The 14,304-nt window shown below is 34.0% G+C and overlaps 1 protein-coding gene across 1 annotated transcript; it reads right to left on the minus strand.

Annotated features, from left to right (window-relative positions):
• Positions 1–11,106: 11,106 nt before the first annotated feature.
• On the minus strand, positions 11,107–14,099 carry LOC127902534 (zinc finger BED domain-containing protein RICESLEEPER 2-like). The gene is made up of 3 exons (XM_052441823.1): positions 13,994–14,099; positions 11,423–13,508; positions 11,107–11,317 (listed from the first exon to the last, which is right to left on the minus strand). Exons 2-3 carry the CDS (start codon positions 13,506–13,508, stop codon positions 11,274–11,276), a joined length of 2,130 nt encoding a protein of 709 aa, XP_052297783.1. The 5' UTR covers positions 13,994–14,099; the 3' UTR covers positions 11,107–11,273.
• Between the last annotated feature and the right edge of the window lie 205 nt (positions 14,100–14,304).

Raw genomic sequence — 14,304 nt, forward strand, 5'->3', positions numbered from 1 at the left:
GGTAACCTTGATTTTCATATTCTGCTTCCTGACTGCTTAATTGCTCATCCACCAATCACTTAATCGAAACAGACAACTGGACAAGGACAACTTGGGGTGAAAACGATTGCCATGTTCTTTCACCATACATTTTCTCCAGAAACAAAGACAATAATGTTTGTTTAGCTAAACAAAGAAACGATGCCCAACTTCCGGTCGTGAGATTCTATTTTATATAAAATGAATCATCTTCATTAGTAAATGGTTGTAAATTTATCATGATGGTATAAACTTCTTGAGTCAAACGTCAAGTTCACTGTTTGCACAAGTAGCTAGTCATCATTATAAGTCGGGTCAAGTTCATACTTTAGCTAATGGGCAAAACTTGGTCTTTAAAATTAATCGGGCACATATACTCAGAAAAATAAATTAAATAAAATGCTAAAGATCCGGCTGAGTTTATGTACTTAATTTATAAAGCAGTAACCCGGAAGGGTGTATAATGTGTCTACACTATTTTTTTAAGAGTTTTATCTCTTTTATTTTATTTTATTATTTAAAATATAAATCTATTGTGTGTACTGGTCAATTGGAAGTTGGATAGCACATGTTAACATTTTAATCTCGAGAAATTCTAGAACTCATCAAAGGTAATACAACCAATTGATGCATGTATGACATGTGCAAATAAGTTTAATATAACCATCACTTGCATAATTATTTTTTTAAAATAAATACAAATGTGTTATAGCATTATTTGTTCGTTTTATAACTGCCATGATATCTTTGATGTATTTTAGAATTCTCATTAATCTCTCAATTCTTTAGTATCAAGCGTTTCAAATGGTTTTGGATTGATATGGAAAATGGCAAATATCAACAAACTTAATTATTGTTAAGTTATTTCAGTGGTTTCTAATCTTTACACCTAGTGTTTTGAAGAAATACTTGATTTCCGGATTTCCGCATTAAATAAAAGAGATTTATTTATTTATTTTTGAACACAATTAAGTAAAAAAGCTAACGATTCACACGCACACAAGTCTTTCCTTCAAAATCTGCATCAAATATTATTTGTGAAACTCTTTCAATTCCCCATTTCCTTATATGAGGTGATAAACGTCCTCATAGAGCAAGAACTTTGTCTAGGACAATATGTCACTTTTGGCCATTCTAAAACTCACAAACTGGCCTTATGAATCCACATAAAATTAACAATCTTATAGTTAATATTTGTTATATAGAGGAGATAATTAATATGAACATTGTCAAGGCCAATATGTCACTTTGCTTTGCTTTTGTTTTTCACTCATCACCAACTAAATCACTGGTTAAGAATGTATTTGTTCAGCTCAACAAAGAAATGGTACCCACAGTCTAGATACTGCTTTTAAATGCTGAAATTATGGGTGCTATATTATTGCTTATTGAGTTTGCTGCTTCCGAAGGATGGAAAGTGACTTGCAGTTTGTTTGTGCTTTTGTTTATAAATCCTCATTTGGACCCCCTTGGGTTTTGCGTAACCGTTGGCTCAATTGTCGTTTATTGGTTAAGTCAATGAATTTTTCATCTATTGCGGTGACTAGTCGATTATGTAGTTTTTGTATGCACTGTACTCTTTGACTTTGAGAAAAATTTGCACGAAACAGCTTGTGAAGGAAGCAAGCCTATCTAATGGTGTTTTGTTCTATGACAGAAAAATATGTTCAGAAGCGAAATTTAAAATTTTGTATTTAAAAATTAATGGGATCCACAATAATCTTTACAGTTTATTAAATGACAGAGTACAATTAGTCAGACTCACTAGCATGTCTCATGCAAGTTTTTCTCGCGTAAAATAGTTGCAGTGCATACTTCTACTATTCTGTCTAATGTATTTCTCTACTTTTATTTGGTAAGAGGAACGTTTATCACAAATTTTTGAGTTTCACTTTCTAGGCATGGAAAGGGTTTTTCGACAAACTGTTTTGCTTTCTCTTTTGTGTTGTATTTCCGTAATTTATTAGCCTAGGATTTTAGGTGTTTTGTTTTTTACAAATTTGTATTCATGCACTCAGAGGTAGGGGTACAAGAATAAGGGTAAGTGAACAAAATACAACTTGGATATGATGTGAAACCAAAAACAGAACACTAGCAATTAACCTAGCCAATGTCTCATTAATCATTAACGGCAGGTCGCATCAAAAAGAACCACGCATGCTCTTTTGATTCATTAGTGTGCTCTTTGAAGGCCTATTTTTTATTGGTGTGATATTTTTGTTTCTCAAACACTAAAAACGTAAGGTGAAGATAAATTACGGAAGTATAACACACTCGTGTACCCATTTTCAAATATGTTAGAGCATTAGTGTTTTTGCTTTTTAAACATGGGTAAGAAACAAGAAACAAGGGGACCATTCATATTCAATATACCATTATTCTTAAATGTTTTGTGTAAAAAGATTAATTTATTGATAATTTGAGTGTTAATATGATTATAAAAGTAGATCCAATCAAAATAGCACGGTATATTTCTATATTAGAGATGGCCAATGGGTTGGGCCAACAAGGAAGGTCCATGTGAGTTTGTGCTCACGCCGTGCCATGCCCACTATGTGTTTTGTGTCGTGTTGTGCCATATCTATTCTTTTTTCTTTTTTGGCTTAGGCCTAGTGCCATGGGCTGTGCCTAAGAAGAAAAGCACGGTAAATTTTTTCTTTCCTTTTTATTATTTTTATTTTTTTAAGAGGACATGCTAAGCTTTTAGCATCGTTTTTTTAAGCCCATGCATTTTTCTTTTGGGTCCACGTGCCCTTATGTAAATTCGATAGAATCAAAAAGTTCAAAACTCATGTCTATATTCAATAATAATAAACTAATAATAGTAAGAGAATGTAATACTAACTACCAAGTTAGACCCTATGGTATGAGAATTCTTTTTTAATACTTGACAATAACAACAACAACAACAACAACAACAACAACAATAAATGTTCTTAGGAGTTAACTTAGTTGTTAACTTGAACTTAAATAGAGTCATAAATCATAGTCCATAATGACATTAATACATATATGATATTTTTATTTTTATTTTGTTAAAAGCATGCTATCATCTATTTATTTGATAAATTATAAATGTAAAACCATTAAAATATTTTTTTAAACTAAGAATTAAATGAATATAGAAAATTTATGGCAATAAAATAAATTAAAATACTCAATTTCAAGTTACTTATAAAATCGTAAAATTTTAAGTTTACTTTCACTAAAAAGTTTCATTAAAAAGTGATGCATGCTCATTACTAGCCTTTTTACAAGTCATGTTTTAGCCCATCTCTAATCGTACGATACTTTTAAGGCCCATGTGACTAAAATTATCAGCCCAGCCTAGTTCTCTTATGTGACGTGCCATGTCGCATACCCTACCAAAACATAATCATATTGTGCCATACTATACAGATAAATGTTGTGCTCGTGCTGTGCAACGTGCTGTCTAGGCTGTTGGCCTCTCTATTCTAGACTAATAGCTAGCCGTGAGCATTCATCATCAAATTCATCTACTGCTTTATGAAGGAAATTGAAGCATGTGGGTACATGAAATAAGATTGAGAATGAATGATTTTAATAAGCTAAGTTAACGTTGATTTCAATATTTTGTTTGATTACAGCTTAGTTTGTTGCTGACCCACTAATCACTCAGCTCCTATCTTCCCAAAAAACAAAACAGATAAAATATGAGTTGGAGAGAGACAAAAACCACAAAAATAAAGAAAAATGAATGGAAAAAAGTAGGCTAATTAAAGTGGACGGAAAGGATTACAATGGAGAGATAGCTATTTAAGGAAATTTGAAGATAATGGACATGTGATCCTCTAAAGCAAAGTTTAATTCCAATGATGACTCATTGTTTCCTAATTGATAACAAGTTTAAAAATTTACAACGTGATTGAAGCCTGCCTGTCGCTTTAGCTCAATTGAGAAATATAGCCCAATCAAGATTGATAATAATTATGGATTGGATTATTGAATTGATTGGTAGAACCATTAACCAACAAATTAAATGCTGTGCTTGAGAGAAAAGAGGCTCAAATTATTGATTAATTAATTTTGCAATAAATTTTCTCCTCTCTTTGATTCCATTACAATATTGCTGCAGTTGAATTTGAAGTTTGAATATTCTATTAATGAACAAGAATATATAATGTTCGAACAAGGAATTCAAATATGCAGTTTGTGAGTAGTAATAAAAAACTCTCCTTGTAATTGTCCCTTTCATGTCTTTGACAGAAAGGTGTTGAAAAGTCAAATGGTCAGCTTACCAATTTCAACAAAAGCAAAGTTAGGTTTTGAAAATATGCAAATTGAATAAATGGCATGGGACGGCTAGCATGCATTGCATGACAAATTTGGCACCCATTGCCAAATTTGTCAATTTAGCCAATTAAAGTCAAATTGAAGCCATGTGGTCGGTGAGCATCCTTTGCCTATAAATAGAGACGCAAAATGCATTTGTAAATCATCCCAATTTGAGAGAAGTAGAGAGCAATTGCAAGTGAGTTCTTTGAGAGAATTTGAGAGAGCTTCCACTTGAGTGTTCTAGTGAGATTCCATTTGGGTGTATCGTGGTTGTGGGTTTTGTGAGTTTTTCTCACTTTTGTAAATTTCCATTGTTAGTAACATTATCTTTCAGTTTTTGCCCGTGGATGTAGGCATTACGCCGAACCACGTAAATCATTATGTTATATTTTCTTTACATTTGTTTAACACTACATTTATATTTCTCCAGAAGTTGCAGTATTAGTAATTGCTCAACCCACGTTTCTGCAACAAGTGGTATCAGAGCCGACGGTTCGTACTTGTGGGGCTACGATACTGTTCACGTATACGGTACTATTTCCATATACAGTACTGTTCACGAATACGGTGGAGATGACCATTTATACTTGTGAGACAATCTATTGTAAGTAGTGTGTATTTTTGCATGTTTAGGAAAGTTCTGTTAGAAAAGGCGATAAGAGTCTAAGGATTCTGATTTTTAATTGGGACCTAGTTCCCGTCCAGTTTTCTGGGAACTTTCCTGGTGCATTTATTCACGCGAAATAAACATCATAAAGGCTGTTTTTTAAGTGTAAATAGTTGTTGAAGAAACTGATCGTTTGAGATAAAAATGATGGCAGAGGTATCGTCGTTGTCTTCATCAGCGAGAACTAATGTGACTAATGCAAAGTTTGAAGTGGAGAAATTCGATGGTACAAATAATTTTGGTATATGGTAATGTGAGGTGTTGGATGTCTTATGTCAACAAGAGTTGGACGTTGCTCTTGAAGAAAAGCCTGACGTGATGGATGACAAGGAGTGGATAAAAATCAATAGATAGGCATGTGGTACTATTCGCCTATGTCTGGTTAAAGATCAGAAATATTTTGTCATGAGGGAGACATTGGCAAAGAAATTGTGGGAGACACTGGAAGAAAAATATATGAAGAAAGCCTTGAAAATAGGCTTTATATGAAAAAGATACTCTATCGATTTACATATACACATGGCATGTCAATGAATGACCATGTGAACTCATTCAACAAGATATTGGCGGATTTGCTAAATCTGGATGAGAGATTTGAAGATAAAGATAAGGCACTGTTGTTGTTGAATTCCCTTCCTGATGAATATGATCATCTCACCACTACTTTGCTTTATGGGAAGGACAATGTCACATTCGATGCTGTATGCCATGCATTGTACAACTCTGAGACCAAAAAGAAAGACAGAAAGGATCACAGAAATACAGTTACAGAAGTATTAACAGTGAGAGGTCGTTCGCAAAAACACAAACCTGGAAAAAGGAACAAGTCTAAAGGGAGACGTGCCAAATATGAATGTGCTTTTTGTCACGAGAAAGGGCATTGGAAAAAGAATTGTCCTAAGTTACAAAAGGGCAAGGCTACTTCTGATGCATGTGTAGCAGAGCATGATGAGGAGTCGGACTTTAGTCTGTTTGGCATAACATTGATATGTCACTCAGATGAGTGGATTTTAGATTCGGGTTGTACTTATCATATGTGTCTTAAGAATGGCTGGTTTTCTAACTTCAAGGAGCTAGACGGTGGAGTTATTTTTATGGGCAATGACAATGCTTGTAAAACTATGGGAATAAGTACAATCCAATTAAAGAATCATGATGACTCAATCCAAGTTTTGACAGATGTTCGCTATGTACCAAGCTTGAAGAAAAATCTCATCTCATTAGGAGTCCTAGAATCTAAAGGGCTCACAATCACTTTAAGAGATGGATTGTTGAAGGTAGTAGCTGGGGCGCTGACGGTGATGAAAGACACAAGAAGAAATAACTTTTAATATTTCCAAAGAAGTACAATTATTGGATCAGCATTAACAGTTTCTGGAAAAGATGCAGATTCAGAAGCAACCGAATTGTGGCATATGCGTTTGGGACATGTTGGTGAAAAATCTTTGCAGACTTTAGCGAAGCAAGGCTTATTGAAAGGTACAAATTCTTGCAAATTAGAATTTTGTGAACATTGTGTTCTGGGCATGACAAACAAGGGTAAAGTTTGGTTCAGCAATTCACGATACAAAACGAATTCTGGACTATGTTCACAGTGATGTGTGGGGACCTACCAAAATAGCTTCTTTGGGAGGTATGTACTATTTTGTTACTTTTGTTGATGATTATTCAAGAAAAGTATGGGTGTATTTGATGAAGAAAAAAAAATGAAGTTTTGGGCATATTTCTGAAATGGAAGAAAATGGTCGATACTCAGACTAGTCGAAAGGTCAAAAGACTTCGCTCAGATAATGGTGGTGAGTACAAGAATGATCCATTTCTTCAAATATGCCAAGATGAAGGTATTGTGCGACATTTCACTGTTCGAGATACACCACAACAGAATGGGGTGGCAAAACGCATGAACCAGACTATACTGGAGAAAGTTCGGTATATGTTGTCTAATGCTGGATCGGGCAAAGAGTTTTAGGCTGACCCAATTGTATATGCGTGCCATCTGATCAACCATTTGCCATCAACTGCAATTGAGGGCAAAACACCCATAGAGATGTGGACTAGTAAACCTACTACTGATTATAATTCTTTATATATTTTTAGTTCTATTGCTTATTATCATGTAAAAGAATCTAAGTTAGACCCAAGAGTAAAGAAAGCATTGTTCATGGGTATAATTGGTGGAGTAAAAGGATACTGTCTCGGTGTCATGTTACGAAGAAGATTATTTTCAGCAGAGATGTAACTTTTGATGAATCAACCATGTTGAAACAAAAAGATTCTCAAGAAGATGACAAGACCAATAGCACTTTGCAGCAGGTAGAGTTTGAAAAAGTTAAAGCTGATCCAGCTGGTGTCAACGAGATGGATAATGATTCTTCATCGATCGAAAATGATGAAGAGGTTCTGACCCAGGAACCTTCACAACAACAAGATTCAATTGCATATAGAAGGCCACGTAGAGGATTCGCAGACATACTCGCTTTGTTGATATGGTGGCCTATGCACTTCTAATTGCAGATGATGATGTTCCTTCCACTTACAGAGAAGCAGTAAGTAATCCAGAAAGTATACAGTGGAAGAAAAAAATGAACGAAGAAATGCAGTCTCTTCATAAAAATGAAACTTGGGAGTTAGTTACACTGTCTAAGGAAAAAAAGGCAATTAGGTGCAAATGAGTATATACAAAAAAGGAAGGATTTTCTCGTAAAAATGAAATTCGATATAAGGCTAGATTGGTAGCAAAGGGTTACGCTCAGAAGGAAGGAATAGACTACAATGAGGTATTTTCTCCAATTATGAAACACTCGTCTATTCGAATTTTGCTAGCCATGGTTGTGCAATTTGATCTTGAACTAGTTCAACTTAATGTAAAAACTGTATTTTTACACGGTGATTTAGAAGAGGAAATCTACATGACTCAGCCAGATGGATTTAAGGTTGCTAGAAAAGAAAATTGGGTTTGCAAATTGACAAAGTCACTTTATGGGTTGAAACAATCTCCGATGCAATAGTACAAGTGATTTGATCAATTTATGAAAGGGCAAAGGTACACAAGAAACAAATTTGATCATTGTGTGTATTTTCGCAAGCTACAAGAAGGATCTTTCATTTACTTGCTATTGTATGTCGATGATATGCTAATAGCATCAAAGAGCAAAGATGAGATAAAGAAGTTGAAAACTCAACTCAACCAAGAGTTTGAGATTAAAGATCTGGGTGAAGCTAAGAAAATTCTTTGCATGGAGATATGTAGAGATAGAGCTCGTGGCAAAGTAAGCTTGTCTCAGAAGCAATATTTGAAGAAGGTACTACAGTAGTTTGGTATGACTGAGCAGGCAAAACCTGTAAGTACCCCGTTGGCTTCTCATTTCAAGCTTTCTGCACAATTATCTCCTTCAACAGATGCAGAATGAGCATGCATGTTACAAGTTCCGTATTCAAATGCAATGGGTAGTTTGATGTATGCAATTGTATGTACAAGGCCTGACATTTCACATGCAGTTGGTATAGTGAGCAGATATATGCATAATCCTGGTAAAGGACATTGGCAAGCTATAAAATGGATTCTATAGTACATTCAGAAGACCTTAGATGTTGGTTTACTGTTTGAAAGAGATGATACACTTGGTCAAGGTATGATCGGGTACGTTGATTATGATTATACTGGTGATTTGGACAAACTATGGTCAACTACCGGATATGTATTTACTTTTGCTGGAGGGCCAATTAGTAGGAAGTCTACACTACAGTCTACAGTTGCACTGTCGACCACAGAGGCCGAGTACATGGCAATTACAGGGGCTGTTAAAGAGGCTATTTGGTTACAAGGTTTGCTTGAAAACTTGGGATTGGCACAGGAGCACATTAATGTGTATTGCGATAGTTAGAGTGCTATTCACTTAACGAAGAACCAAGTTTATCATGCGTGTACGAAGCACATCGATGTACAATTTCACTTTGTGCGGGAAACTGTTGATGAGGGGAAGATTCTTTTTTAGAAAATTAAAACTGCAGATAATCCCACAGATATGTTGACCAAGGTAGTGACGGCGATCAAGTTTGAGCATTATCTAAACTTGATTAATATCCTACAAGTTTAAAAGCAGTCGGAGAAGGCAAAGACTGGAGGATGATTTATTGATAATCGGCTCAGATTTACTAAATCTTCGCTGAGGTGAAGAATTGTTGAAAAGTCAGATGGTCAGCTTACCAATTTCAAAAAAAGCAAAGTAAGGTTTTGAAAATATGCAAAATGAATAAATGGCATGCGACAGCTAGCATGCATTGCATGACAAATTTGGCACCAATTGCCAAATTTGTCAATTTAGCCAATTAAAGTCAAATTGAAGCAGTGTGGTAGGTGAGCATGCTTTGCCTATAAATAGAGACGCAAAATGCATTTGTAAATCATCCCAATTTGAGAGAAGTAGAGAGTAATTGCAAGTGAGTTCTTTGAGAGAATTTGAGAGAGCTTCCACTTGAGTGTTCTAGTGAGATTCCATTTGGGTGTATCGTGGTTGTGGGTTTTGTGAGTTTTTCTCACTTTTGTAAATTTCCATTGTTAGTAAAATTATCTTTCAGCTTTTACCCGTGGATGTAGGCATTACGCCGAACCACGTAAATCATTGTGTTATATTTCCTTTACATTTGTTTAACACCACATTTATATTTCTTCAGAAGTTGCAGTATTAGTAATTGCTCAACCCACGTTTCCGCAACAAAAGGGAAATTGAGTTATTGCATTTCTTTGAATTTATGCTGTAAAATAATTTTTACTTAAACTCAAGCCGAGCCCACCTCTTGTTGCTTATATATCCTTTATCGGATTCAATTACTAATCACAAATTATCACTCTATTTAAATTCTAACCACTAATTTTTGTATTTTAATCCTCCTTTCAAAAAATAATAAATAAATAAAATAAAATAAACCACTAATTTTAGTGCTTATTCAAAATTCTTTTTCCCAAAATAGAAACTAGGCTTTCGTTTTTCCTCCTTTTTGTCCTTTTCCTAGGATCAAAATCTTATACTTTGAAACAGCTATTGAGTTATCTGCAATAAATAATAATAAATAAGATGGAAAATTTTACATTGGAAATCATTAAAATTTGTAATGTCATAATCTTAATCTTATACGTAATATTTGGAAAACGTGTTGGAGATGAACCTAACCAAATGCATCTGCATGATCCCAATTACAGAACTCTCTCTTGTAACCTAAAGCTTTTCTAGCTCTTAGCCTCAGGGTCAAATTCGTAGACAAATGTCAACGGAAACACAAATTAAAAGTAAATGACTCCTTACGGTTTTTGGTCATTAGTGGTTAACTAGCGTTGAAGTGGGATGTTTTTGAAAGTATTGCCAATTATCTTAATTAGAGACAATTAATACGAATAATAATTATATTTTTATTGTTGCTGAATTGAGATCATGATATTTTTGTTAAGTCAAATGCAACCGTTTGGTATGGTAGGTGATACTTCACGACATCAAGTTCTATTTGGTATGGTGGGTGAAATTTTTGTTATTAAAGGTATCTTTGTTATTATCATTGAATTTACTTACCTTTCTATTTTACACCTGGATATAAAAGTGATTTTGCCGGCCCTATGATATCAATCGGTAAGGAATAATTTTACTGGTAAAAATAAAATAAAATAAAACGTACAACAAAATACAACTGAATAAAATGATAACAATTAGATCTATGAGTAATTTTGTTTTGACAAATAAGGAGTAACTTTGTCTTTTGCTCGAGGACTATCGGTAGGGTTAGCCAATAAAACTCATCAATCGAATAAATTGTAATTCAAACTAGGGGTGGGCACGGGTCGGGTTGGGTCGGGTTGATAGCCAACCCGACCCAACCCGCATATAGAACGGGTTGAAAAAATTCAACCCAACCCAACCCATTACATTTTTCAACCCAACCCGACCCAACCCGCAACTCTGCGGGTTGGGTCGGGTTGGGTTGATTGGGTTGGGCTTTTGAAAAAACCCATTTTTATTGTCTAAATAAAAATAAAAAAATAATTAAAAAAAATTAAAAGAAACACAAATACTAAAATTCTTACAACAAATCCAATATTTCAAAATTTAGCAATCAAATTATTAGTACATAACTAATGAAAAAAAAGTACATAAATTTAAAATCTTGTTTAATACAAAACATTAAAGTCCAAAGAGTGAAATTATAAGTCTTCCATACATAGGAAGAGAGTTTTCCCGAAACCATTGCTACACCAACCAATAGGAGTGTAATGAAGATCAGTCCAATGACATCAAAATCCAGATCAATCCAAATTAATGACATCAAAATCTGATGCCAATCTTGAATCTATATAACAATAAAAATAAAAATATTAGGCATATATGATATAACAAATAAATACAAGGAAAATATAAATAGAATAAAAATAAAAATCATAATATAAATATTTACCTGATGTAATTGATTCATAAAATGCCATATCTTCAACCGAAGATGTATCCTCTTCTACGGCAATACGAGAAGAACAAAGCCAATTTTGCCCACATATTAAGCTCTCTACCATTTTAGGACTCAAAGAAGCTCGAAATGGATCAAGAATGCGTCCTCCTGTACTGAATGCAGACTCAGAAGCAACTGTAGATATTGGGATTGAAAGAATGTCTTTGGCTATATTAGACAAAACTTTATACTTCCCACCATTTACCTTCCACCAGTTCAACAAATCAAATGAATCATCAAAGCAATTTTCACAATCATCTAATAAATATTTGTCCACTTCATTTTTCAACTCTACACCATCCTCTTCCAGCTGCTTCTTTTTCCATTTTGAAAGTTTTGCTACCTTGGCTAGTCTATAATCAATAATATCACTTTTTTTCTCTAACTCGGATGGACAAATGACAGCATTAACAGATTGGTTTTGGCTACCACTATCACATCTAGAGTTATTATTTGTGTAAAAATCATACAAAGAAGATAATAAGCCCTTAATCACTTTTATGAGCTCACACACAACATTTTCATCATACAACTCCTCAAAACAAAATTTCACAAAACTCAATTTATAACGCGGATCAAGCACAACAGCAACAATTAACAACTTATTTAGAGTGTTGAGGGAACCCCAATATTTGTCATACTTCTCTTTCATCTTCTTGGCCATTGCACTGAAATAAGAATCATCACTTACTATCAATCCTTTTAAATTTGACTCTATAGAATGCATCTCATGAAAATACAAATGTGATGTAACAGACAAAGAAGCACTAAATTTTTTTGTAATTTCATAGAAATTCTCCAAAAAATTATTCAACACACTTGCATTCACCCAATCTATATGTTCCGGTGGCCCAATCCTTTTTTTTCCACCCTCTTTCTCTTCAAAATAGGATCTATAAAATCCATCATCATCCTCCAATCGTTCAAAAGCTTTTTGATATACAAGAGCACTCTCTAACATCAAATAGGTGGAATTCCACCTAGTAGGAACATCCATCACAACAATACGTTTAGAATCAAGTTTTTCATGCTCAACACATTTTCTAAACCTTACTAATCTAGCCGGTGATGATCTTACATATTTCACAGCATTGCGAATGCTAGAAACAGAATTATTCATCTCTTTCAACCCCTCAGTCACAATCAAATTTATAATATGTGCACAACATCTAACATGAAGGTAATCACCATTCAACACAAGCCCACCCCAATTATTTAGCTTCTTTTTTAAATAAGAAATGACCAAATCATTCGAACTTGCATTATCAACAGTAATTGTAAACACTCTATCAATACCCCATTCAAGCAAGCAAGACTCAATCAATTTTCCAATTGTATCTCCTTTATGATCATCGATCTGGCAAAAGTTTAATATCCTTTTATGAAGTTGCCACTCATCATCAATAAAATGGGCTGTAATAACCATGTAATTCAAATTTTGTATTGAAGTCCAACAATCAGTTGTTATACAAACCCTATACTTATTACGAGCAAACACTTTTTTCAAATTATTCTTCTCATTTAAGTACAACTGATACACATCTCTAGCAACAGTTCTCCTAGAAAAACGATCAAGTTTTGGACAAGCTTTGCTCATAAATTTCCGAAACCCTTCTTTTTCAACAAAACTAAAGGGCAATTCATCAATAATTATCATCTCAATGCATGCTTTTCTAATGTCCTCTTTGCTACAAGATATTGCCACAAGATTACTGCCACCACCAGTTGTGTTATCCTCAAACACCAAGGTTTTTTGTTTTAAATCAACTTTCCTATCAGCATAGGCTGTGCATGCTGCCAAGTGATTCCATAAAGTACGGGTCCCAATAAATCTAGAATGATACGCATACACTTTAGAACAGTAGTTACACTTACATTTTGTATCATTCTCTAATTTTGTGTAATGTTCCCATACTTTTGACGCTTTTCCACCTTTTCCATTGCCTGCATTTGTATTAATAGCACTATCAGTTGTACTTTGAGTTGTTGAAGGTGTAGAGATATTAACTCCTGGATTACTGGATGAATTTGCTTCCATCTACAAGGAAAAAATTCCAGGCCAAGAATATTGTTATTATCCTATTAATAATTAACAAATAATCAAAAAAATAACAAATAGTGGTCACAGCAAGCTTAAAGCTCTTTTATTAATACATTTAACCATGTTTGGATACTACAATAAATAAATATGATTAAAATAATTTTATGAAAAAAAAATCCATCGGAGATAGAATACATATGTGAATTTGAGAGCATGACTAGTTAATAGTAATACTGAATATATTTCTGCAGAACAATGCCCAGGAGATGTTTGTCGAAAAGCTTTTTCCCTAAGATTGTAATAATAACAATTATTTTATTTATGTTAATCCGATTGTTGATTAAGCTTGACACCATCATAACAACCAAAATTTGACCAACTTTTATCAATAAAAAAATATTATAAAGCACCAAATCATGAAATCAAATGACCAACTTGTTTCAAAATAATAATAAATTAGTAAAATAGAAAGAAGAAAGAACCTAAGCATGTGACGATGTGTAGTTTGAGCAATTTGAGCAGCTTTTCAAGAAACGTTGAGTTGTGATGTTGTTGTGTTCTATGCGCGAGCAGATGAGCAGCTGCAGCTGTTCTTTAAACAAGAAAATTTGAGTTTAGGGTTCAGAGAAGTTGCTAAATATATATTCATATATACGGGTTGACGGGTCGGGTTGGGTTAAAAATTTACAACCCGACCCAACCCGCAAACAGTGCGGGTTGAAAATTTAACAACCCAACCCGACCCGTAAATTTTATCAACCCAACCCAACCCGCAAAAATTCATACGGGTTGG

This window comes from Citrus sinensis, chromosome 5 (genome assembly GCF_022201045.2).
Source record: "Citrus sinensis cultivar Valencia sweet orange chromosome 5, DVS_A1.0, whole genome shotgun sequence".
NCBI lineage: Eukaryota > Viridiplantae > Streptophyta > Magnoliopsida > Sapindales > Rutaceae > Citrus > Citrus sinensis.

Excerpts from the sequence above, each read along its gene's own strand:
- LOC127902534 (XM_052441823.1), bottom strand. The coding sequence starts at position 13,508 with ATGGAAGCAAATTCATCCAGTAATCCAGGAGTTAATATCTCTACACCT. Across the intron at positions 11,318-11,422 it reads TTATGAATCAATTACATCAG|ATTCAAGATTGGCATCAGAT; the intron begins GTAAATATTTAT and ends ATTGTTATATAG.